This window comes from Crinia signifera, chromosome 2 (assembly GCF_055691185.1).
Source record: "Crinia signifera chromosome 2, ASM5569118v1, whole genome shotgun sequence".
Classification (NCBI taxonomy): Eukaryota; Metazoa; Chordata; class Amphibia; order Anura; family Myobatrachidae; genus Crinia; species Crinia signifera.
The window spans coordinates 376,534,934-376,561,420 of record NC_139218.1 but is presented as its reverse complement, the minus strand read 5'-3'; the positions used below and the strand labels follow the sequence as shown (position 1 = coordinate 376,561,420).

Genomic DNA, 26,487 nt, shown 5'->3' with positions numbered 1-26,487 from the left:
CTGACAGAGCAGTTTTGCACAGTTTTTGCATTCATGAAAGATTGTAATGATGAGAGTATGTATTGGGGAAGACCAGTAATAAAGGAGACTGTTGCAATAGTCAATGTGGGAGATGACGAGAGCATGGATTAGAGTTTTAGCAGTGTCTTGTGTCAAGTGTGGGCAGAATATGATTTTGAAACAGATGAAATGTGGGAACAAGGCACAGTTCAGAGTCAAGGATGACACCTAGGCAGCGAGATTCTGGGGTAGGAATCATTGTCGTGTTCTCAACAGTGATAGAGATATCAGGTTAGTATCTACTTATGGTTGGTGGAAATATAATTAATTCTGTTTTTTTGTTTTAATATTCAGTTTAAGGTGGTGGCTTGACAGCCATGATAAACCAGCAGAAAGACATTCAGTGACACAACCCAATACAGATGGTGATACAGTAGTTAGATTTGAGTATCATCTGCATACAAGTGATACTGAAATCCAAAATAACTGATTAGTTTGCCAAGAGAGGAGGTTTAAATAGAGAAAAGTAGAGGACCTAAGACTGAGCCTTGTGGTACTCCAACTGATAGAGGTAGCGAAGAGGAGGTAGAATCAGGGAAGTGAACACTGAAAGAGTGATTAGACAGGTAGGATGAGAACCAAGAAAGGGCTGTGTTCTGAAGACCTAGGTAGGGACTATAGTGTTTGTATGAGAAGAAAATGGGCAAGAATGTAAAAATCAGCAGAGAAATGTAGAATGAGTAGTGTAGTGAGTAATGGCCTTTAGACTTAGAAGTGAGCAGATCATTCACCACATTAGTCAGTGTTGTCTCTGTGAGGTGTTAGGAACGAAAGCCTGACTGAAGTGGGTCTAATAGGGTGTGAGAGTTAAGAAATTGTGTGAGGCGAGTGTAGGCAAGTCTCTCAAGTAGATTGGAGAGGCATGGAAGCGGAGAGATGTTAAGTTAAGAGACAAAGTTAACGCCGGAATTGTGTTTTATCAGAATTGGAGTAATCGCAACATGCTTGAACAGTGAAGGAAAGGCACCAGTAGAGAGAGAGAGATTACAGGTTTCAGTTAAGGTTTGGATGAGCACAGGAGACAGAGCTTTACTTATTTGTGAGGGTATAGGATAAAGAGGAGAGGTAGTAGAGTAGGGGGAACAGAAGATACTTTATCCTCATTTGTGGGATCATAAGAAGAAAATGAAGGTTCAGTTAGGGAATTGAGCAGGTCACTGTCTGAGGTGGAATATACAATTTCATCTGGGAACTTATCAGTAGGAAGCAAGATCTTGTGCACTAATAGTGGCTGGTGGCTTGGGTAAGGGTGTGTGTGTGTGGGGGGGGGGGGTTGAGATGTTTTTTAAATTTATTAAAGAGTTATTTGAGGTTAGAAAATGGAGCAGAGAGTCTGGAAATATGTTTGTTTGGCAGTGTCCAGGGCATTACTATAGGAGCGGTAGATAGTTTTATTTGTGAGAAGTTCTCTGGACTACAAAATGTGCTCCGATTACATTCAACTTTTTCTGAGCGTTTTTGTAGGTGTCTTGTTAATGTAGAGTGCCACGATGGTCATCTAGGCCTACACAGAGTGTGATGGGTAGCTGGAGCCACTTTCCACAGTTTCTAGACCCTAGCTGTGCACTTCCGGTTTTCAGTGGACCTTTATTGGTCGATGACTATTGAAGCATTGTTTCTACTGTGGTTTGGATCTATCTGTGATATCTGACATTAAGAAGTTTCTAACTGTCATCAGAGTTTTTTTTTTTTTTTTTAAAGCATTGGTGTTTCAGATCTGTCACTATTTAATCCAGAAGTTTTTCTAAAGGATTGCCACGGTTTAAGGAGACTGTTTTTAGTGACCGACTGTGCACAAATTATTGCTTGCATCGCCCCTTATGAAGTCATTTTTATGACGATACGTGTTGGGCACTACATCTGACTCTGGAAGTCTCAACTTCAATCATAATTTTCAACCTATGCTTTTGAAGTGAATTTTATTATCAGTGATACAGTCGTTGTGCCCATAGGGCAATTTTTTATAATTAAAATACTGTTATTTTACTCAATTGATGTGAATATATCTATAAGCGCACCCACCCTGCATTTATTTTATATATATATATATAAAGTCCACAGAGGAGGCACTCCTGAGGCAACCACAAGGTATAGCGATAAGGTATAAGGATAGCGCTGGTGCCTTCCGATGGTAGGGTTCACCTACAAATGTAGTAATCCTGGCGGCGGCACTCAACTATAGAAATAACCACACCGTAGGCAGTGGCTTAAGCCGACGTTTCAAACCCTTCTGGGTTTTTTATCAAGGTGCAAAGAGATAACCACATACAGACAAATACAACACTTAAATACCTTCACAGATCCAGTTCACATCTCCTGCTGCGTCCCGGCCAGGCGCCGAATGGTGACGTCACTGGGTGAGAGCGTCGCTGGAGACGCGAAGGGGAACCTGTATCACGTGGGAACACAAAAAGCAAAATAAACAAATGGTAACCATGGGGACAACACCGTGTGAGTGAAACAATAGATTAAAAACACACATCTACTGGGATACAAATAAAGGAGGACCCATGTAAACAATCTAACAACGGGTCACAATTGAATAAATTGTCGCCGCTACATCTTTGCAAAAGCGGGGACATTAAATCATAATGGAAATGCACAACAGACATATCCAACAACTCACATTGTAATAAACCATGGTAATGCTGTAATAAACCATGGTAATGCTGTAATAAACAGGTAAAAGGCTAGCAAAAAGAAATTTTAATGATGCTAACAACCAGGATGTGTGTCAATGAGAATAGTTGACACCTGGTGTCGACAGATATGGCTCTGCATGATGGGACATAATGAATGGCAAAACATTATAAAAATTTAGAGGAAACATGAGAGACCCAAATTTTCGTTTAAGCCCTTGGGTGCCAGTGTGTCGAGGAGATAAATCCAACGACATTCTGCCCGCAATAACATTAGTGATCTATCGCCGCCTCTTTTTGGTGGCGGAATATGGTCAATTATGCGGTGACGGAGAGAAGACAATGAGTGTCTAGCCTGAGCGAAATGCCTCGCTACTGGCTGTTCACTAGTTCCTGACACTATCGCTGCCTTGATGGCAGAACGATGTGCCGCTGCTCTTTCCTTGAAAGTGCAGTCGGTTTTGCCGACGTAATGACGTCCGCAAGGACAACTGATAAGATAGATCACGAAGCGGGTGCTACATGAAACCCGGTGTCTGATGTAGTACCTTTTACCAGAAAACGGATGGCAAAATGAGTTAACCGCTGTCATAAAGCTGCAGGTGGTACAGCCGCAGCACCTGTAACATCCAAGTTTGGGGGTCCCCAAAAATGTAGTGATAGGCAAGGGGAAAGTCACATCATTTTTCACCAATAAATCACGTAGATTGCGGCCCCTGGAGTAGGCACACATTACAGATTTGTTTTGCATAGAATGTAAAGATTTATCGGTGGTGATGATTGGCCAGTGCTTTTTGACGCTTTGTCTAATGGGCATACTTTTTTGATGGAAGGTGTTGACCCATATTAATTTGTTGACTGTTTTATCAGCGACTGGAATGGGATTTTGGTTGTGGTTGGGTTTAGGTAGGGCCAAAATCTTAGATTTAGTTTGTTCCAGTTCACAGGATGAATAACCTCTTTCGAGGAATTTAGAGCACATTGCGTCTAGGGATGTTACCAGGGTATCATGATCACTCGTAATTCTATGCACTCTGAGCATCTGAGACCTCGGTAGGCCCTTCTTAAGGGGTAACGGATGGCAACTGGATGCTAGAAGCATATTGTTGCGGTCAGTGGGTTTGGAATACAATGAAGTAACGAATCTGGAGTCTAAAATTTGAATATTCACATCCAAGAATTGGACCTGTGTTGGATGAATAATATATGTAAATTTGACCAGAGAGCTCGATTGATTATGTTCCAATATTAGATTTTTGAGGTTTTGGGCATCACCCGCCCACCCGATCAAGAGGTCGTCAATATATCTTGTGAACAAGAAAATTGAGCCTCTTGTAATCGGGTTGTCAAAAAAGAGCTTTTTTTCAATGGTAAACATAAAGGCATTTGCTAGCGACGGGGCCACTGAGGACCCCATCGCACACCCCTGTAACTGCAAATAATATTTGCCGTTAAATAGAAAAAAATTCCGTTTAAGGGTAAGGTGCAGCAACTGTAAAAAAATTGGATGTCAGGGCCAGAGTAATGAATGTTATCGGTGATAAGGTTTTGCACCGCTGCTATTCCAGCATCATGCGGGATGCAGGTATATAAGCTTGTCACATCGACCGTGCTTAATATACCGTTGGAAGGAATCTCTGTCACAGATGTGAGTTTAGCTAGCAGTGTGTTTGTATCTTTAAGATACGTCGGTTCAGCTTGAACGCAGGGTTGTAAAAAAAAGTCTAAATAAATTGAAATTTTCTGGTACAGTGAACCACGGGCCGATATGATTGGACGGCCGGGGGGACTGGTGGGATGTTTATGTATTTTGGGTAACGAATAAAGCAATGGGGTGATGGGATAATGTGTAATCAGCGCATCTCTGGTGGAAGAAGTAATAGTGGATTCAGTGCATGCTAAAAATAACAATTTGTCCAATTCCGATTTATATTGTACGGAAGGATCTTTAGCAAGTAAGGCATATGTCTCAGAGTCACTGAGTTGGCGGTCAAGTTCGGAGACATAGTCACCTGTATTTTGGATGACTATGCCGCCGCCCTTGTCGGCCGGACGAATAACGACAGTAGGATCGTCACTTAGACTTTTCACAGCTTTCCACTCTTGAGCACTGAAATTGGAATGTCCGACATAGGGTGTAGACAAGGCCCGATTGATATCGTGTTCCAAAAGTCTCGAAAAAGTCCTAATAGAGGGATTAATGGATACTGGATCAAACTTCGACTTTGGTTTAAGGATGGCAGGAAAGTTCAAAGCTGGTGGTGGTAACTGTTCATGTTTTTTATCCTGAAAGAATTCATTTCGCTTCAGTTGGCGAAGCAATTTCAGTTGTTCAGCTTATCAAATTTTTATAATGTTTTGCCATTCATTATGTCCCATCATGCAGAGCCATATCTGTCGACACCAGGTGTCAACTATTCTCATTGACACACATCATGGTTGTTAGCATCATTAAAATTTCTTTTTGCTAGCCTTTTACCTGTTTATTACAGCATTACCATGGTTTATTACAGCATTACCATGGTTTATTACAATGTGAGTTGTTGGATATGTCTGTTGTGCATTTCCATTATGATTTAATGTCCCCGCTTTTGCAAAGATGTAGCGGCGACAATTTATTCAATTGTGACCCGTTGTTAGATTGTTTACATGGGTCCTCCTTTATTTGTATCCCAGTAGATGTGTGTTTTTAATCTATTGTTTCACTCACACGGTGTTGTCCCCATGGTTACCATTTGTTTATTTTGCTTTTTGTGTTCCCACGTGATACAGGTTCCCCTTCGCGTCTCCAGCGACGCTCTCACCCAGTGACGTCACCATTCGGCGCCTGGCCGGGACGCAGCAGGAGATGTGAACTGGATCTGTGAAGGTATTTAAGTGTTGTATTTATCTGTATGTGGTTATCTCTTTGCACCTTGATAAAAAACCCAGAAGGGTTTGAAACGTCGGCTTAAGCCACTGCCTACGGTGTGGTTATTTCTATAGTTGAGTGCCGCCGCCAGGATTACTATATATATATATATATATATATATATATATATATATATATATATATATATATATATATATATGGTCTCAGATGTTGACTTGGTAGTTTATTCTCACCAGTAGGTACAGCATAGCAGGAGACATTCATATACAGTTGGTATCACAGGCAGTAAGTTCCCATGTGCTTTACAATTGGAACGCACGCACGCACACACTCTGTATATATATAAATATTGTATCATTTAATAAGCATTAAACATTGTATTATCTTGCAAGCATTACCTCCCTGGAGTGTCTAGAGGCTGGTTAGTGAACTTGTCAATGTTCCCTGGGGCATAATTCCAGACAATCTTCTCTGCAGCGATATAGTATTTTCTTACAGATTCAGGACTGGAAGTGGCTGGAGTCTTTCCACATGTGTCAACATAGTACAGACCCTTCATTCCGGCTATGAATGTAAGCAGAATCCATATTAGGACACATATATGCACGTATCACCCCAATACATCTGATAGCTATACTTGGGTCCTTCCTCCGCTCACAGATGATTGAGGAGGCTGCCAGTAAGGGTCCTCAGTAATTGTGAAATTAAGTGTGTTTTTTAATCAAAGATCACTGTGCAAGGCTATAAATAGCTAATTAATATAAAAAAAAATTTTTTTTTTGCTTTAAACAGTTATTAATGATTTATAATTCTGGAGATTTAGAGTGTTACATAATTACCATGGAAACCACAGTCGCATTTCTGAGAACGTAGAGAGCAGAGAGGATTAGAAACACCCCTCTGAGCCTCTTTGTTTTTACTGTGACATTCTCCTCTCCTTCTCCCATCTTTAACATTACATGACATACTGAGAGTCGTGAGCCTGTGTCTGGCAGCTATTCTTTTTTTCCCTCCAAAGCACTTTTGAAAAGGAGATAATGATTTTTTTTTTTTGGTGGGGGGGGGGGGGGGGGGTGTCAAGCTACTGTACACAATAACGTCTCTTTTGCAGCAGATATGATGCCTCACGTGTGCTCATTGCTCTAAGCATGCGCAGTCAATATTTCACAATATGGTGCTCCAACTGGCATAAAACATAGTACGCAGAAGAACCTTAATTAGTACACCCCACATAATCTTTTTTTTTCAGTGCCCCTCTCATATAATTTTTACTGGGAACAATAGGTGGTTGTGACTACCAAATATAAAAAAAAAGAACAAACAGTAAAGCAAACATAAAACCATTTCTATGGAGCCTTTTAACCCGGGCGGCCCTAGGCGAGAGCCTTAGATAGTCTTTACGATAGATTATTCCTGCGGTTACCTTTTATATGGTCATTTACTTGGCAGCTGATCATCCATTTTCCAGGAGTCGATGGGGTCATTTCCACTGCGGCAAAAGAGGCGGGAAACAGGTTGATAACATCAGTCCGATGTTCTTTGTTAATGACGGTGTGGCCATAGAAGTATGCCGAGTGGATGTCTACTTCATTGCCGATTCCAAACAAATGCCAAGCCACCGAGTCACCCTGGCACATGTTCAGGTCCGGTAGATTGCCAAACATGTATCCATTGATGGCTTTAAAAAAAAAAAGAAGTTTTATCTATGAGAAGGGAGCAGAAGTAACTACATGCACACTGCCCCCATGGTGCTCCGACAGGCAGCGCACCGACTCTACAGGCCCCACAGTTATGAGCGGAACCAACACTTTGCGATATTTTTTTCTATCTACATAAATTATTCATTTAAAAGATTCATAAAAGTTTTTTTTTTTTTTTAAGGACAATTAATATTCAGGCCACACATCGTACACTGAGTTAATGCAAAATGATTCTGGCGCATTTTTGATCAGTCGACCACCATATGGGGAAATAGACATATGCTGGTGGCATTGATGGACAGACAGAGCACCATGTGGGGGCATAGATCGACAGTGGTGGCATTGATGGACAGACAGAGCACCATGTGGGGGCATAGATCGATGGTGGTTGCATTGATGGACAGACAGAGCACCATGTGGGGGCATAGATCGATGGTGGTGGCATTGATGGACAGACAGAGCACCATGTGGGGGCATAGATCGATGGTGGTGGCATTGATGGACAGACAGAGCACCATGTGGGGGCATAGATCGATGGTGGTGGCATTGATGGACAGACAGGTAACTATGCGGGGACATCGACGTATGTTGCCGGCATCATATGGGGGAATAGACATAAGTTTCTATGATGTATGAGGGGCACAAAGAGAGGTTCTAGCAGTTGCTAGCTACAATAATTATTTTGACTAATATAGACAATTAATGCTTGCGTCATGCTTTTATTTTCAGCTGGTTGACATGCATATGACCGACGTGGTCAAACAGACGACCCAAGCAACAGTCGAGATGACTATGTTCAACACAAAGGTGAACATGAGTTGTTTATTTATTTATTTTTTGGGGGGGGGGGGGTTATTTTTTTAAATTAATTTGCGGTTCATGTGCTCAAGTGTCAGCATTGACACCCAAAAAACTTGTAAAACTTATGTCAACCTTTTTATTTGTGGACCTTTCCCGTGTCGATCTTTTGTCACCGCCAACCTTTGGGTGTTGAGTGAGGATTATGGACTGCACCTGTAGTGGGATAAGAGATTACTCACAATGCATGTAATTACTCTCCTGAAAGTCCTCATCATCCACACGTACAGTGCCTGGCTCGGAGCAGTAGGTCTGGATGTTCTCCTCCACGTACCAGCTTTGGTTTTCATCCACCACATTAAACATCAGCACAAAATACTTGTCAACGTCCATCCGGTATGAAGAATTTCCCAGTATCCCTAGATGATAATGACATAGAAATAATGGACCTTTATTACTTGTAAAGTTAACTCGATGTATAACATGTATAAAGTGCACATGTATGTTGCCAAATTTTGGCACCTATCCAGAGCAGACCATATTGGCCAATATTTGCCGAGAAGCTACGCCAGGACAGTATTTGTCTCCTACAGGTAGATGATGCTAAGCTTGACTGCCAACAGATCTGATTGTTCCAGGACAGCCCTAACAGATATTCCCATCAGCATGGATCCATAAGTCATAAAACACCAGTCCAAGCCAACAGTACACCGCCGGTAGAGCGCCCGGGGTGAAAGGTCGAAGCTCAACGCGTTTCATCTTCATAGACTTCTTCTCAAGCACACTTTTCACTATGTGAATTGGTCGATTCCGGCTTCTAATTTATAGGTCTACAGCCTCTAGGTCGACACTAACGAAAGTTAGACGCAAACGTTAGGTCGATGGGAGCGTGATCGACAGTCTCAAGGTCGAGTTTTTCATGTTTTTTTGGTGGCTATGTCTACATAGGTCATGGATGGGGAACCTTCGGCCCTCCAGCTGTTGTTGAACTGCACATCCCAGCATGCACTGCAACAGTTTTGCTATTTGGCCATACTGAAACTGTTGCAGGGCATGCTGGGATGTGTAGTTCAACAACATCTGGAGGGCTTAAGGTTCCCCATCCCTGACATAGGTCAACATGGACATCAAATAAATGTACAGTGTCCCCTCGCATGGCTCACTATATATATATATATATATAGTAACTACTAATGTCAAACACCTCCCTCTCTACTTAATGTTCCTATGGTAACTATGGTAACTTTAAGTATAGAGGTCATTGATTAATTCTAGCAAAGTGACGCTTAGGCTTGTAAAACGATCAATTACCTTCCCTACAAGTTATAAGTGGCCCTATCAGACCACTTGGAATATCTCTGGGTGTTTCGAGATGAGAGTGGTAGATCCAGGTCAGGCAGTTGGGGTCATCAGATGTCGGTGCATATTCAGGTCTCACAATCCAAGTGTACGTATATTGTCCACCAGGAGGAACAGCATCATCAAGTTTGTCTTTCTTGCTGGTTCCATCTGGATAAAAGGCTCCTAGGATACAATAATCATTCATATCTCATTAGGATAATAAAGTTTTATTGCATATTCAAGAAAAAAAAAACAGCATTAGAAGACCAGGCAGCACCGACAGTTGCCTGTGGCTGCCTATGAAATGGGGCACTATGACATCTGCCAGAAAATTGCATGACCACTAACTACTGTATACACAGGTGTGGATAAAAAAAGGATAGAGATTTAAATGAGAGATTAAACAGACAAAAACAGCTTGTTAAGAGATGAGCAAAGCCTCAATTTGACACATCCAGTCATACATCAAGTCTCTATTGGGGCTATGGTATATTAGATCTACAGTATCTAGGTCTAGGTCATATGGGCGACCACTAATGGTCGACAGTGAAAAGGTCAACAGTGTCCGAAGCTAGACAGCAAAAAGGTCGACAAGATCCAAAGGTCGACAGGGTCAAATGTCAACAGGGTGAAAAGGTCAACAGCCAAAAGGCCGACGTGGACAAATCGACATGGAAAAATTGTTTTATGTTTTTGGTGTCCATGTCGACATCGGTCGACGCGGACACTGTCTAAGTGTACCGCATCCCCTCGCATGGCTCGCCACTACTATATTCTTTCTCCATGCCGTAGTGGACGGTAGGGTATAAAATACCACCTGTCGGCACATGTCGCCTCAAGATTTTGTTAAAAAAACACACGTCGACCTTTTTCATGTCGACCATTTCCATGTCGACCTTTTGACCATGTCAACCTTTTGACTGTCAACCTTTGGACCCTGTCCACCTTTTGACCCTGATGACATATTCATTGTCGACGTTTGGGCCCTGTCGACCTTTTTACCGTCGACCAACAGTGGTCGCCCTTATAACTGTTGACCCAGAGTCAACCTATCATGAGTCCGGATACCACTAATGGGGCCTACACACGGGGAAATTTCAGTCCATTTTCTAAGCGATCTCACAAAAATGCCCCTACATCACTCGGTGTATATATCTCCGTGTGTGGTGGCCATTGCGATTACAATGCGCAGCCCTGCGTGGCACTATTGCCCAGCAATTAATATCCAGCATGCAGGATAAATCTATAATCACCTGTCATGGCCTGTGTTCTCACCGGAAAACACTGGCCCTAACAGATCGCTCAGCACACAGCGCGCTGACATATCGCTGTGTGCTGAGCGATCTTGCTGAGTGTTCTGAGCGATCTAGCATTGCTCAGAATGGTCAGCAAATCTCCCCGTGTGTAGGTCCCGTGACACAACAACAGACACAGAATGAATGACAGCTTGCAGTCTTCCTTTTTATACATATTCACTGTCATATGGGGTGGGGCTAAACAACACGTATTTGCATCATTAAGGGGCAGATGTATTAAGCCTGGAGAAGAGATAAACTGTAGATAAAGTGGAGATAAGGTAAAAGGAGATAAAGCACCAGCCAAACAGCTGTGTTTGAAAAAGACAGTTGGGAGTTGATTGGCTGGTGCTTGATCTCCTTTTACCTTATCTCCAGTTTATCTCTTCTCCAGGCTTAATACATCTGCCCCTAATGTGGGGTACACACCAGGACGACCTGCTCACAATGTGCACGGTGAGCGGGTCCGATCCGATGGCGACCCGCACCCAGGAGTATGGTCATTTCCAGATCCTACATGCTGCAGGTAGGCTCTGAATAATGACCGACCGACCTGTGGGACCTCGCATCGGATCGGTATCGGTCCACACAAGGACAGAAAACGGCCCAATCACCACACAATCTACATCCAATCGGTTGGAATTGGGTCTACTGTAGATTGATGGGATCGGACCCTTGTCGTCCTGGTGTGTACCCAGCATAAGTCTCAAGACCCCTTGCTGACATGCAGTTGGCAGTAAAATCTCATCATCATGGCTGCTTTACTAGGAATGGGTGTGGGGGACTTCCCAAAAAAAACGTGAGTGACCTTGCACTAAATTGAGATTGGGCAAGTATAAAATGGAATACCTTCATACAGAAATCAGTTATTTTGGTTCACTCTTAAGGTGCCCATACACTAGTAAGATTTATCTTCAGATCTGGCTGATTGGAACAAAAACATGGTTATGGATGAGTGACAGTTTGTCAGTTTTACAGCATTTTCAAGCAAAAGGTCAACTGTCATTTGCTCTCATCCATAACCATGTTTTTGTTCCAACCAGCCAGATCTGCAGATAAATCTGCTTGTGTATGGCCACCTTTACTGACAAGTTCCTTCTTAGATGGACAAAACCATGTGCACTGCAGGGGGGCAGATGTAACTTGTGCAGCGAGAATTAGATTTGGGTGGGGTTTTACTTCAAAGTGAGATCTATATTGCAGTGTAAAAATAAAGCAGTCAGTATTTTCCCTGCACAGAAACAAAATAACTCACCCAAATCTAATTTTCTCTGCACATTTTACATCTGCTCCCCTGCAGTGCATATGGTTTTGTCCACCTAAGAAGGAATTTGTCAGTAAGAGTGAACCAAAATAACCCCCCTGTATATGAGTATATTTTTGGGACTAACAAGAAATATCACTGACACTTAAGAGCAAGAATAAATTGATTTTAGATTTAAATTACAAAGGTGGCGAGCAGGTGGCACATTAGAATAAACAATTTTGATTTATGCAGTCTCAATGTTCATTCTTTATTGGTTGTGGATTTGTTTTGCTGTGACATGTGGTTAGTTTCTCATGTTTCCCCCTAATGCTGGCTAAATAGCCTGGGAGTCAATTGCAACAAATTTAAACTGTCTGTGTCATATATTGTTGCAGAGAGAGATTTGCAACATTTAGTAGCAAGTGCCGAGTATAGAGAGTGACAGTTTTAGTGGTTGTATTCCTAAATTCTTTCAGGCTTGGGAATAGTCTTTGTAAGGTGTATATTCCACAGTGGGTATATTATATATTAACCCCTTAGAGCTGTCGTTACTGTCAATCCTGAGCAACACTGTATTCAAATTGATCCAATGCTCTAATCGTGTGTGTGATACAGCTGAGAAGACCGACATTCTGTACTCAAATGTCATTAAACACAAAGCATCCAAAGCTGTTCTCAGAGTTTAGATATTTTTAATCCTGCTGGATTTTTACTAATTCTACTCCACAGTTGGATGTACTATATATTGTGTGTTAATTTATCGGACACACAGCAGGCAGCACTTGGAGTCATAATATATGGCTTAAATAAGCTGCCGATTCTTAGTCTATAATATCTTGGCTTGCCGGACATACAGTGAGCGGCACTTATTTAGTGAGTACGCTCTGTCAGTGTCCTCATATATAACCAAATTGACTGTCGGCTTGTTTCATATGCTACCTTTATCAAAGCACACTGCAGGCAGCACTTACTTAGTGCAAGTCTATCCGTGTGTTCCTCAAGTGGTACAAATTGCCGGAGTTGAGATATACAGTTTAATGAGCTGCCGGCTTCTGATTTATGCTGCAGGTTGACACTGAACAGATATCTGTCTAACATAGATCGCAAGGTTATGAGATTCTGCAGCCGGCTATTGTATCACGGAAGATAGTGTGTTGGTAACGCAGTTCAGCCTGCTGTTACCACTCTATCACTCTTGATAGGTGCAGGCACGGGGCTGAACACTCACTCAAGGTGTAGTGTTCGCTCCTACAGTAATGTGCCTGTCTCTATCTGCTAACACAGATTATAATCATTCACAGTCAAAACGTCATTATAAACTACACCACAATTTAACAGTTCTAATGTGCCACGCTGCAAGCGCACCGCTAGCCGGCGTACGCTTCGCAGTGTAGCTTTTTCAAAAGCTACACTGCGAAGCGTACGCCGGCTAGCGGTGCGCTTGCAGCGTGGCACATTAGAACTGTTAAATTGTGGTGTAGTTTATAATGACGTTTTGACTGTGAATGATTATAATCTGTGTAAGCAGATAGAGACAGGCACATTACTGTAGGAGCGAACACTACACCTTGAGTGAGTGTTCAGCCCCGTGCCTGCACCTATCAAGAGTGATAGAGTGGTAACAGCAGGCTGAACTGCGTTACCAACACACTATCTTCCGTGATACAATAGCCGGCTGCAGAATCTCATAACCTTGCGATCTATGTTAGACAGATATCTGTTCAGTGTCAACCTGCAGCATAAATCAGAAGCCGGCAGCTCATTAAACTGTATATCTCAACTCCGGCAATTTGTACCACTTGAGGAACACACGGATAGACTTGCACTAAGTAAGTGCTGCCTGCAGTGTGCTTTGATAAAGGTAGCATATGAAACAAGCCGACAGTCAATTTGGTTATATATGAGGACACTGACAGAGCGTACTCACTAAATAAGTGCCGCTCACTGTATGTCCGGCAAGCCAAGATATTATAGACTAAGAATCGGCAGCTTATTTAAGCCATATATTATGACTCCAAGTGCTGCCTGCTGTGTGTCCGATAAATTAACACACAATATATAGTATATCCAACTGTGGAGTAGAATTAGTAAAAATCCAGCAGGATTAAAAATATCTAAACTCTGAGAACAGCTTTGGATGCTTTGTGTTTAATGACATTTGAGTACAGAATATCTTACCTTAAGTCGGTCTTCTCAGCTGTATCACACACACGATTAGAGCATTGGATCAATTTGAATACAGTGTTGCTCAGGATTGACAGTAACGACAGCTCTAAGGGGTTAATATATAATATACCCACTGTGGAATATACACCTTACAAAGACTATTCCCAAGCCTGAAAGAATTTAGGAATACAACCACTAAAACTGTCACTCTCTATACTCGGCACTTGCTACTAAATGTTGCAAATCTCTCTCTGCAACAATATATGACACAGACAGTTTAAATTTGTTGCAATTGACTCCCAGGCTATTTAGCCAGCATTAGGGGGAAACATGAGAAACTAACCACATGTCACAGCAAAACAAATCCACAACCAATAAAGAATGAACATTGAGACTGCATAAATCAAAATTGTTTATTCTAATGTGCCACCTGCTCGCCACCTTTGTTTTAAAAACACTTGATTGTCACGTTGTGTCTTTATTTCACTTTGTGTTGAATGTGTTTTTTATATTTCGCAGCTATTTTACTAATACTTAATAAAAGTTAAGTCTTAAACAACATAGGTGCACCAACAGAAAGGACATACTGTTCTTCCTTTTTCTCCTTGCATCAATTTTTTTGTCCTATGGTTGCACACCTTCATGATAAATAGACAAACATTATTGTCCAATTTCAATAGAAGGTCCTACTTCTCAATCGAAAAATAATAAAATAATTTCTTTGTCCTGTGCGATTGACACATTTCTTGTCTCCTAGATTTAAATTACACCAGATTGGTCTATTTCTATAGACTATGGGGGATTTTTTTCAAAGGCAAATTTTAATATTCTGTTTTAGTGAAATTGGAAAATGTTTACCTTCTGAAGCCTTTCCATAGGAGACCCCATGTGGGTGCACCGTATATGGTCTGGAAGCAAAATTCTTCAAGTGCACAATGATTGTATCTCCAACCTCAGCCATAATGATTGGACCAAGATACCCCAGCCAGGTGGGTTTAGCGACCTCCGTATTATACTGGCCATCCGTGAATTGTATGTAGATGGCTTTCTTATAAACGCGTCCTATTCTGTTCGTGCCGTTTACCAGGTACGTTGCTGCGACTCTGGTTAGAATAAATAAATAGAATGATTTGCAAAATACAAGGCACTAAATAAGCAAATACAAAAAAATTTTGGCAAGAAAACAAGAAACACTTATACTGTAGGTTTTAGTTCAGAATTGACTAACACTCCTTTCACACAGAAAAGCAAATCAACGGGTTAAACATTTCTTCGCGGTAATTTTCCGTTGAATATGGGTTCTTTTCTTGTGTGAGGGTCAACCCGGGCCGAAATTCGCGGGTCTTTGACCCAGAAATTTTCCAGGGTTGAAAACCTGGATATTTCGACCCAGGTTGAGCATTTTACACAGAAGATATACTGTACCCATGTTAATCAGCAAATTACCGAGTAGAAATGTTTAACCCAGTATATATTTTTCTGTGTGAAAGGAGGGTCAGACTGGGACCAGTAAAACAACCTGGCATTTAACTGCAGAATAAATACTGGGATTTAGGGGTATTCTGTGTGAAAGTAGTATTAGGGGTCAATTCATATAGATGCGAGGGGGGCCAGCAGGGGTAGATTGGCCATAGACCTTTACAGGGAAGATTCCCGGGTGGCGGACGCAACTATGAGGCCACCTGTCAGCCAGTGATGTGGCCCTGCCTAGAGTAGTGGCCCCGTCCCACTCCTGTCTCCCACAGAAACAACCTTTGCCTGTTCACCTAACACTGCAAATATTCATCTAAGGCGGGGGCCCATCTATGTCCATTCATTGTGACATCTGTTAAGGGGATGGGGGCCAGATGCACTAAGCTTCAAAAGTGATGAAATGGAGAGTGCTAACAGCCAGCCAATCAGCTCCTACCTGCCATGTCACAGACTGTGTTTGAAAAATGTCAGGTAGGAGCTGATTGACTGGTTGTTTATCACTCTCCATTTTATAACTTTTGAAGCTTAGTGCATCTGGCCCCAGGTGTTGGCAGTCGCACCTGCCCATGTGCATGTAACAAAAGTTATACAACTGGCATGTATGATCTAATGTTTGTGGCATGGGAAGGAGACTTTGGCTTTAGGCTGCCCGGCTGGTGTAGTAGTACCAGTGGTGCAACAATAGCACCGCAGCCCCCGCGGTCGCGGGGAGGCGCAGTGTAACTGCGGGCGCCGGGGGGGCTGCAGTGCTATTGTAATGCCCCCCCCCCCCTCATGCCACGCAGCTTTACCTGTCAGCGGGTGGTCCCGGCTCCCGTCCTGACTTAATTCTGAGCCTATGGAGACGGACCATCATAAAATGTCCGCCCCCATATAGCAGACAGTTCTCTGAAACTGTCTGCTGTATGGGGGCGGACATTTTGTGATGGTCAGTTCTTCATATGCTCAGAATTAAGTCAGGACGGGAGTCGGGACCACCAGCTGACAGGTAAAGCTGCGTGGCATGAGGGGGGGGGGGGGGGGCATTACAATAGCACTGCAGCCCCCCCGGCGCAGTATTTGTATGCAGCCCTATACAAGATTGTGTATCTGAGATAGCTGCGGGAAACCTCTGTAATACATCCAGGGAATGATTACGTTTTTTGTGTGGGTAATTCCTGAAAAATGTGTTTAATTGAATGAGAAGAAACTGTCTTTGGACCAGATGCACTAAGCTTAAAAAGTGATAAAATGGAGAGTGATTAAAAACCCAGCCAATCAGCTCCTGTCTGCACTGTCAGACTGTGCTTGAAAAATGTCAGGCAGGAGCTGATTGGCTCTCCATTTTATCCCTTTTTAAGCATTGGGTCAACACCACTAGGTCGACATGAGTCAAGTTCGACATGGGGTCAAGGTTGACATGTCGACCTAGCCCATGTCGACCTAATGCTTGTGTCGACCTAATGTCATGTCGATCTAGACCCACGTTGACCTAGATCCATGTTGACCTTGCTGCATGTCGACCTAGTGGTGTCGACCCAATGCTTGTCGTCCTAGTTGTTGTAGACCAAACGTTCCAAACCCCTGCAGTGTCAGGCACCTCAGCCGGCGGTATTACGTCACAATGATTAATATGCCGCTGGGACCTGCTCCACAGGAAGCCAGGAAGTGACATACAATGATCAACAGCAGCTGAGACAGATCTGCTGTCAGTGTAGTGATAGTTTGGCCGGAGGGTGACCACAGTACTCTTTCCTCACAGCTCCTCCCCTCTCCTGTAATTGCTCCAGGCATGGCTTCCTACAGTTTCCTCTCTACCTAGCTGAGACTCGCCTTCTCACTGGTGCCGGGGATCACATGACCGTGGCCTCCATGCACTGCAATTCTGGGCCCAAGCAAGTAAATTGTAATGTATTTGTCACAAACTGCCTGTGTCCTTCTCTCCGTTGTCTCCCAGTTACCCTTTCTCTCTTACCCACTTCCAGCTACCCTCTCATTCACTACATTTCTCCTTCATCCTCTCCCTGTCTCCCACTGCCTCTACCTGCATACCTCCCAACTTTTGACCTGAGGAAATAGGGACACTCGCGCGGCCCGAAAAGGGGGCGGGCGTATGCAAATGAGGGTGCGGCTTATGCTAATTAGCCGCGACCTCATTTTCATACGAGAATAGACGCTGTGCGCATGCGCACAGCGTCTATTCTACTAGATTGGGTGGTCTCCCAACTGCCACCCCCCCGCAGCAGGACAATGCCTGCCGCGGGTGGGACAGCGGGACAGGACCCGAAAATCGTGACTGTCCCTCTAAAATCGTGACAGTTGGGAGGTATGTACCTGTCACCCATCAGTGTTAGAACTTGTGGGTGGTAAGTCCAGGTACAAAAATATAATTTGGGCCCCCCTCCTCCAACCCAAGTTCACAATATGCAACACAGCAGTGGGTGACAGAGAGAGAGCACCTGCTGCAAAAATGATTGTTCTGCCTCTGCACCCAATACTTGCCTCCCTCTCCCTGTCAGTCACTGCCTTTCTCTGGTGTCAACAATTGTTTCTCTGCATCACCCTCTTCCTGTAACCCGCTGCTTGTCTTTGTCACCCTATCCCTGTCACCCACTGACTCTCTCTGGTGTTAGCCATCTCTCTGCCAGCCTCTTCTGGGCATCTCCCACTGTCTCTCTCCACTACCCTCTCCCTGTCAGCCACTACTTGCCTCCATCACCATCACCCTGGTGTCACCCTCTCCCAAGCATCACTCACTGATACCCCTTTTCCACTAACAAAAATAACCCTGGTCGATGCACGGGGACGCACATCGACCGGGTTTTTTGCTAGTGGAAACGCGAAATCCTGGGTGGCATCACTCACTACTTGCCTCCATTAACCTCTCCCGGCAGAGTTACCCTGTCACCCACTATTTCTCCATCACTGTCTCCTGGTCACCCACTGCCTCACTATGGTGTCACCCACTGCCTCTCTCCATCCCCCTTTGTCTCTCACTGTCACCCACTCCCTGGTATCCCACACTGCCTCTCTTTTTCACCTTCTCTCTGTGGCCCATCACTTGTCTCCATCACCCTTTCCCTGTTACCTACCACCTTTCCCTGTTACCCCCTCCTTCTCACCCTGTCACCCACTGTCTGCTACCCTCTCCATGGCATCACCAACTGCCTTAATCCATCACTTTCTCCCTGCCACCAACTTATTTTTTCTATTACCCTCTCAACATCACCCTGACTGTCCCTGCAGCCTCTGCCTGTCCCTGCAACCTCTCCCTTTCATCATCTCCTTTTCCCCCTGTCACACACTGCCACCCTCTCCCTAATGCAGGGCTGAAAGCGCTCATGCAGAGGTGGGGGAACTAATTTCTCTATGCCACCTAATAACCCCCTCCCCCATTAGGCAGAGACAGGGCCAGTGGTAGAGTTTTTTGTATCCCCCTGCAAACTAGAATGCTTTTCTGTGAGAATTGCTGTGCAGTGCCAATGTGGGTATTAAAATGTTCCACCTCACCACCACCCCATTCCCCCTCACTATAACCTCTGCCCTAATCATCCACTGCCTCTTCCTGTCATCCTCTCATCACAAACTGCCTCCCCCTGCCACCCTCTTGCTGTCACCCACTTTCCTTACCTGTCACCCTCTGCCACTCAATGCCTCTCCCTGTCACCCACTCACCCAATGCTTTCCCTTTCGCCCTTTGCCACTCACTGCCTCTCCCTGTCACACACTCCCTTTCTGCCTTTCTCTGTCACCCACTACCTCTCTCTGCCACCCACTGCCTTTCCCTGGCATCACTCACTGCCTCTGTCACCCACTGCCTCTTTCGGTCACCTTTTGCTGTAAATCATATCATGATTTTGAGGTGGAGTAAAAGAGGGGGGCCCAAATTCTTTCTCGTTTTTGCACTTGGACCCACTGCTCGCAAGTTCCACAACTGAAGGACACACCTGTATTTATGTGTTGGGCCATTAAATGACAAAATCTGACTTGTGTAGCAATACAGCTAATTCTTTACATGGATTCTTTCTGTGCACAGAACTACTGCCTATTGCAAGTGAAATGCCTCTTCTGTCATCTGTATGTGCTGGATTACTATTAAGGTTTGCACAAGATTATTTATTGTCATTTAATCAGTGCGCTCAGCTACAGTATATAGTAATCAATACTTCATGTCTTTTGTGTAGTGTCTGCACTGTAATTTGTATTTACAGGAACAGCAGAACATACTACACCTCTAGTGAATTGAATTAATTGCAAGCTACATATCATATTAAGATCATTACACTGTAATTTACTGTATGGGTATATACACATATACATGGCCCGATTCGAACCTGCTCCCTAGGCTATGAGTGTTTAAAGCCCAGTAAGCAGATAAACGCACACCCCCGCACCTGTGCACCGCTGCGAACGTGTATGCACATGTGCACACAGGGGAAAAATCCTTCACCATTGGATGTTATTTTCCCCACGGCTCGCAGCTCTGAGCCAGGACTCACTCTGCACTGTGAAGAACGTGGGGGAAAAGGAGGCCGCTGATGATGTCAGAGGCCCTTCCTCCCAATGACAGAAAAACACAAGCATTTTCTGGGCGCCCCCAAGCACCCAGGGGGAGGGGGGGTCAATTACCCTGCGAGCAGCAAGTGAACACTAGCCGCCTTCACTCGATAACTTTGGTCAAACAGCTTGCGCACTACGTACTGTGCGCGGTCATCTGGTAATCGCTCAGGCTGGGAATTTGCAGCCCAGCGAATGGGTCTGAATTCGAACCGCAGTACAGAAAAAACACATGACTCTGGAGGAAGGCAAGTGCATAATGCTGGCCCTTCCAACGCGTGATGCCTGTAAACGCTCAATCTGCAAATTCACTGATTGGTGATCAACTCTGAATCAGGCCCATTGTATGTTCATTATGTCAACATTTGCAATATTGGCAACAGCAGAATGTCGAATTTTGGTAAAACCAACTATGTAATATCCTCTGCATCACAGAGTGCCGCTATGGCATCCAGGGGAAGGTTTTAGTCCTATACACACTACACAATTTTTTAAAGATATTGCACACAAGTGCCCTTCTAAGTGACATCATTTGAAAAAAAATGTTAGTCTGTACGCTCAATACTGTTACCCCTCCTCCTGGAATTGGAGGTAAAACACATGCGATTTGTCACTTTTCACCCGATTTTGCTGTCCGATGAGCCAGAATCGGATAAAAGGGCCCATATTAGGGATGGCCATCGTTGCCATTGCCAGTGCTTAACTATGCAATGGATGACCATCGATAGTTTTACATATCGATGGTCATCCATTGTATTTGATTGATTGGCCTGTGGGCCAATCAAAACACAGGGGGTGGGGTGTCGGGGGGAGGAGCTATGCTCCGTGTCCCGGCACTTTGAAAAAAAAAACAAGCAAAACATCGTTTTGCTATTCCATCGATGGAGGGAAACCATCTGGTTCTCCCCCATCCATGGCAAAAGTATTCGACATCATCGATGGTCGATGGACATCCCTAGCCCATATCACAGTAATGTATCGCCACCTTTAATCTCTCTGCACAGGTTACATTTGCCTCAGCTTCAGTGTAACATGGTGCCGTCCATGCTGAATTAGGCCCATAGAGTGTACACATTATACACTGTGTGGGGGTTATTCTGGTTCATTTTCTCAGATGCAAATTTGCATCCTTGCGAGTGAACCAGATCCTGCCTTGCGAATGGTGGTACGCTGGACCACCATTCGCAAGGGGCGTATGTTCGCACTGGCTGCGGTAGGATGCTTTACATAAACATCCATTCGCAGCCTGCTGGGTAACACCTACATCGTTCGATGGTCGCCGACCATCGAATGATGTGGAACGTGCACACAGATCTCCTGCACGTGCACACAGAGCAACCTTAGATCTGCGTGCACATTCGGAGGGAAGTGGGCGGGCAGCTGACACGCGGTGATGTCAGCAGCCTTCCCCCCACACCCGTGTCATTGGCACATTGTTTTGAGAACGCTCAGTGTTCTCATGGGAACGCCCATGAAAACAGACGACTAGAATGCACTTTATAATGTAGATATGTCCTTCGTATGTTCCCTGTATAGTAAGATGGTTACTATAAAGTTCTGCGTATTTTATCAGTCACTATAATGCTTACTGTACTGTATAGCGCTCACTGTAATGCTCCCTGTATTGTATATCAGTCACTAGAATGCCTACTGCACTGCATAGTGCTAACTAACATTCTCCCTGTATTGTATGTAAATTACTAGAATGCTCAATGTACTGTATAGCGCTCACTGTAATGCTCCCTGTATTGTATATCAGTCACTAGAATGCTTACTGCACTGCAGAGCGCTAACTAAAATTCTCCCTGTATTGTATGTCAGTCACTAGAATGCTCACTGTAATGTATAGCGCTTAGGGTAATGCTCCCTGTATTATATATCAGTCATGAGAATGCTTGCTGTACGGCATAGGCAAACAAAGGGGGGTTTCTGGTTGCCCAGAAACCCCCCTCCTCTTGGCAAGTGCCTTAAATTGTGACAACAATAGTTGGTATATAATATGATCAATAGAGCTGCCACCACATCATGCAGTGTAAGGGACAGAGCAGAGCTGTTGCACATAATGTAACACGGTGTCCCCTCGGAATAACTTTCTGTATGACTGTACATGTTCCCCCACCTGTTTATATTGTTTATACTGTAGGCTGTTTACTTGTTACCCACCTGGCTGCTGCACAGCAAACCGAAAACAAATTCCTAGTATACGCAAGTATACCTGGCCAATAAAGCTGATTATGATTCTGATGCCTAGTGTACCAGCTTCTTCTACCACATATACTGTATGTGTGGATCTGAGCCCTTAAAAGTTGCAATGGACCAGAGAGCAGCAACCAGGAGGAAGAGACAGGAGCCTTACCATGAAGTGGGAGATTGTGAGTTTAGAAAGTGCAGTACTGTTTCTATTATGTTTGTGTATTTATTATATGTTTAACCTTCTCCTGACTTATCTTATTAAAGTGTTTGAAACCGCCTATACTATAGACCATCTGTACTGTTAAATATCAATACTGTATTCCATACAGTATATAGTGTATGAAAAGACCAATTTCCAGGGCTGTTACCGCTCCACCAGACTCGCATACTTTCTCCAGTCACTAGAATGCACCTTGTATTGTACAGTGGTCACTGTAGTGTTCTTTCTATTGAATATACTGTATGTCGTTAGCTGCTGTATTTATAGTTGACAATTGTATTTCTCCTGTGTGTATTTAATGCAACTCACTTGTTATGCTTACTCTCTAGCCTTTATACTTAATATGACAGAATACTTCTTCCTGGCTCGTATGATTTCTATCACTGCAGCTGTCTGTGGGGCCTGCCCTGTATACGTAAACGATGATGAGGATAATAATGACCGCAGGTGCGGTGCAGGTGTACTGACTCAGCAACGCAGTATGCCAAGAAATGATGCATACATGCTGGCAAACAATGTATACCCGTATACCTCTAGTTATGCCAGCAGCCACTTAGTTCAGTAAGGAATGCAAATGTTCAGCAATTCTCACATAACGAGTACGCCAGTCATAGTGTCAGGTGTTCTTGTCAAGTGATGTATATTACATTTGTTTTATAATCTCCTATTATTTCAATTTAATTAATTAATTAATTAAGAAAGCAATTATCCATACATTGGAAAATTCATCTTCCATTTGCTGACAGCACTTGGCATTCCTTATAGCTAAACTGTGACTGTCCCATAGTCTGGAAATCAGTTTTTTGGCAAAGGAAAAAGTGTCAACACAATTGGCGGTATTCAATGAGGCAGATTCGCCAAGTTTTATGGCGAATCTGTGATTTTTTCGTGTGTGTTGGCGATTTTTGGAGCTCCAAAAGCGAATCACCCTATTCAATGAGCTATATTCGCCGATGGTGACCGGCGAATGAAGGACAATTCGCCATATGTTATTCGCTGCAAATCGCCGGGCTTTGTCAATAGGATTTTTCATTGGGATTCGCTGGGATTCGCCGGGATTCGTCATGATTCGCCAATAGTGTATTCAATGAGAAGTTGGCGAATCTATTTCTTGATTCTTATCGCCGTTCTTCACCGAGTTTCCCTCGTCATCTTTTGATGGTGAACTTTTATATGAACTTCTGAAATAATTGGTTTTAAGTGTTCAATTTATCTCTGCAAGTGTAATCTAATATTATTTGCTGCCCTTGTGTGATTTTATGGTTGTAGAAGTGCTATATAAATATATATTTAATTTTTTCTGGTATTTTTTTTTTCTCCCACAATGCATTGTTATTACCCATGATTCACCTCAATTACCCATGAATCTCCTCCCCACCTCACTCCTTCGTTTGGCCTTTGAGGAGATTACACAGCTTTTGCAGTCTGCTGTATTGGAATCGTTTTTTCAGGGTAATTTGCATTTTTTTTGCATTTCACTGCAATTTCTTAAACACTGACTACAGTAATGGAGCTGTTTAGGGATACGCCGGATTGGCTGAATAGGGTGACTCGGCGAGTCCCGGCGAATCCCCATGCATGGCGAATCGCCGCAAAAAAGCCGGCGAATTGATGGCGAATCTAAAAACAGTATCGCTGTGACTGGCGATAAAAGTCATTGAATAACGCCCATAGGCTTTTCTAGATACACAAACACAGAGTGAAGGTGACCTAAACACAGCGCAAAGATTATTGTGATAAAATCAATAAACAATTCAAAGTGTTAACCAAAATTGGATTCTAAATGACAAATAACAAATAAAGCTCGATCAAACGTGATTTGTTGTGTTTGTTTTCAAGACGTGTGAGACTTGTTTTCAATCCAGGATAATTGCTCCCAGTGGAGATGATGGAGTGTATATAAATAAAAATATACAGAAATAGATGTGTATTAGTTCAAACCGATAATAATGATACAATGGTGTGGGGGATGGAATGCTGCATTCCAAAAACTCACAGTATGGAGGAGAGGTAGAAGCTCGTACAGGTTTCTTTGTCTTGAGGATCTAAGGTGTCTCAAGTATCTTTATAGAGATCCTTATCTCATATGTTGAACCGTGTGTCGGGCGTCCAGGAGGCGGGAAAAAGCTATTAAAGCAGAACACTGTGGGAGTACGTTCCTAGCGTTGTATTTAATACATGTTTTCCATGTAGCGTTCAGTATGTCATACATATATGCATACCTAACTCACTACAAAAAAATTTGACAAATGCACATTAAGGTTTCTTTCAATTAAATGGTGGAATGAATCACAAAAGGAGATGGCATACCCAACTTACTTGGTTGAGGATGGTAATGTACATGTAAAGGTTTCGCTCACGTAAATAAGAAGAAGAGAGGAGCCAATGTGAAGTAGGGTCTATATGCCTTAATTATAAGGTTTTAGAGCAGGAAGCTGGGATATAGACCCTGACCCTTGGCGAAATAGCGAAAGGGAGATAAGGGTGTACAGATGGATTACTCTGCTAATCCCCTACTGTATTGTTCTATGTATTGTATTGCTGCTGAGAACAATAGGATAGGCATGGTGAACCAAGACCAAAGGAACAAATTTGACAGGTGCTCCAACTGTAGGAAGAATAACTACACGTGTGGGAGTAGCTAATTTACAGAAAGGCAAGGTGGGTATATACACAAAACGGTATCTTTGACTGGTAAAGGAGTGTGGACAGCCATTTCTACCTTGATGTATGTATTTGAACTTTACATTTATTTTGGTACTTGTGTACTAGCAGGGTGCCCACGATATTAGGTCGCACGACATATAATCGCATCACATGCCATCGCATGGCATACACCCGATGCACTGCGATGCGATGTTTAATTGTATAAGCACCCTAATGGGGGCTTACAAAGTTAAATGCACCCCCACGCCACCCCCACTATGAACGCCAACCCGAAGCGTGGCGAGCGCAGCGAGCCCGCACGGGGCGGCGGTATGCGTCCTACGACCTTTTCATACCCCCACTATCGGCGTCGAGCTGATTTTATATAGTGTGGCGAGTGCAGCGAGCCACCGAGCCTGAAGCGTGGCAAGCGGACGCGTATTTCTTTACATGTGTTCCGCGTCCCCTCTCGGGGCTCGCTGCGCTCGCCACGCTTCGGGCTCGGTGGCACACTGCGCTCGCCACACTATATAAAATCGACTCCATGCCTACATGGATAGTGGGGGTATGAAAAGGTCGTAGGACGCGTACCGCCGCCCCTCACGGGCTCGCTGCGCTCGCCACGCTTCAGGTTGGCGTTGATAGTGGGGGTGCCGTTGGGGGTGCTTTTAACATTGTAAACACCCAACACATTTAATTTACTTATAGGGGCCACTTCTTACATGGGAAAACCCATTAGGGTGCTTATACAATTTTAAATCACATACCATTGTATATGCGATAGAATGGCATACAATGCCATACAATTTAGATGGTATACAATTTAAAATTGTATAACATCGGCTGCCATTGCGCAACATCGCATCGCATACCATCGTATGCCTTATGGTCTGCGATGCGATGGGCGCCGTGCTAGTACACAAGTACCTTTATTTGACTTGTTTTAAAAAAAATTGGGATTCTTTTTTTTGGGGGGGGGGGGGGGGATTTTTATTGCCTGTTTTTTTAAGGATTTACAGTTTGTTTTAAGGACATATGTGTTATGAAGTTGTAAAGCTTTTTTGTCCGTGTGTTCTCAGCACTCCCCAATAAATCATCATCTCCACTGGAAACAATCGTCCTGGATTGAAAAGAAGTCTCACACGTCTTGAAAACAAACACAAGTCACGTTTGATCAAGCTTTATTTGTCATTTATAATCCAATTTTAGTTGACAATTGTTTATTGATTTTATCACAATGATTTTTGTGCTGAGTGTTTAGATCACCTTAACTCCGTTTATGTATCTAGTTTTGTTAAAGGT

At 43.5% G+C, this 26,487-nt stretch overlaps 1 protein-coding gene across 1 annotated transcript in view; it reads right to left on the bottom strand.

Annotated features, from left to right (window-relative positions):
* The window catches only part of LOC146058570 (ferroxidase HEPHL1-like), a 73,170-nt gene that overhangs the window by 34,884 nt on the left and 11,799 nt on the right, over positions 1 to 26,487 (bottom strand). Inside the window, exons 2-6 of the mRNA XM_083170849.1 lie at positions 14,976 to 15,220; positions 9,381 to 9,593; positions 8,312 to 8,488; positions 6,995 to 7,249; positions 5,970 to 6,135 (exon numbers count right to left, since the gene is read on the bottom strand). Coding sequence (XP_083026975.1) covers positions 5,970 to 6,135; positions 6,995 to 7,249; positions 8,312 to 8,488; positions 9,381 to 9,593; positions 14,976 to 15,220 — 1,056 coding nt within the window. The remainder of the gene's footprint in view (positions 1 to 5,969; positions 6,136 to 6,994; positions 7,250 to 8,311; positions 8,489 to 9,380; positions 9,594 to 14,975; positions 15,221 to 26,487) is intronic.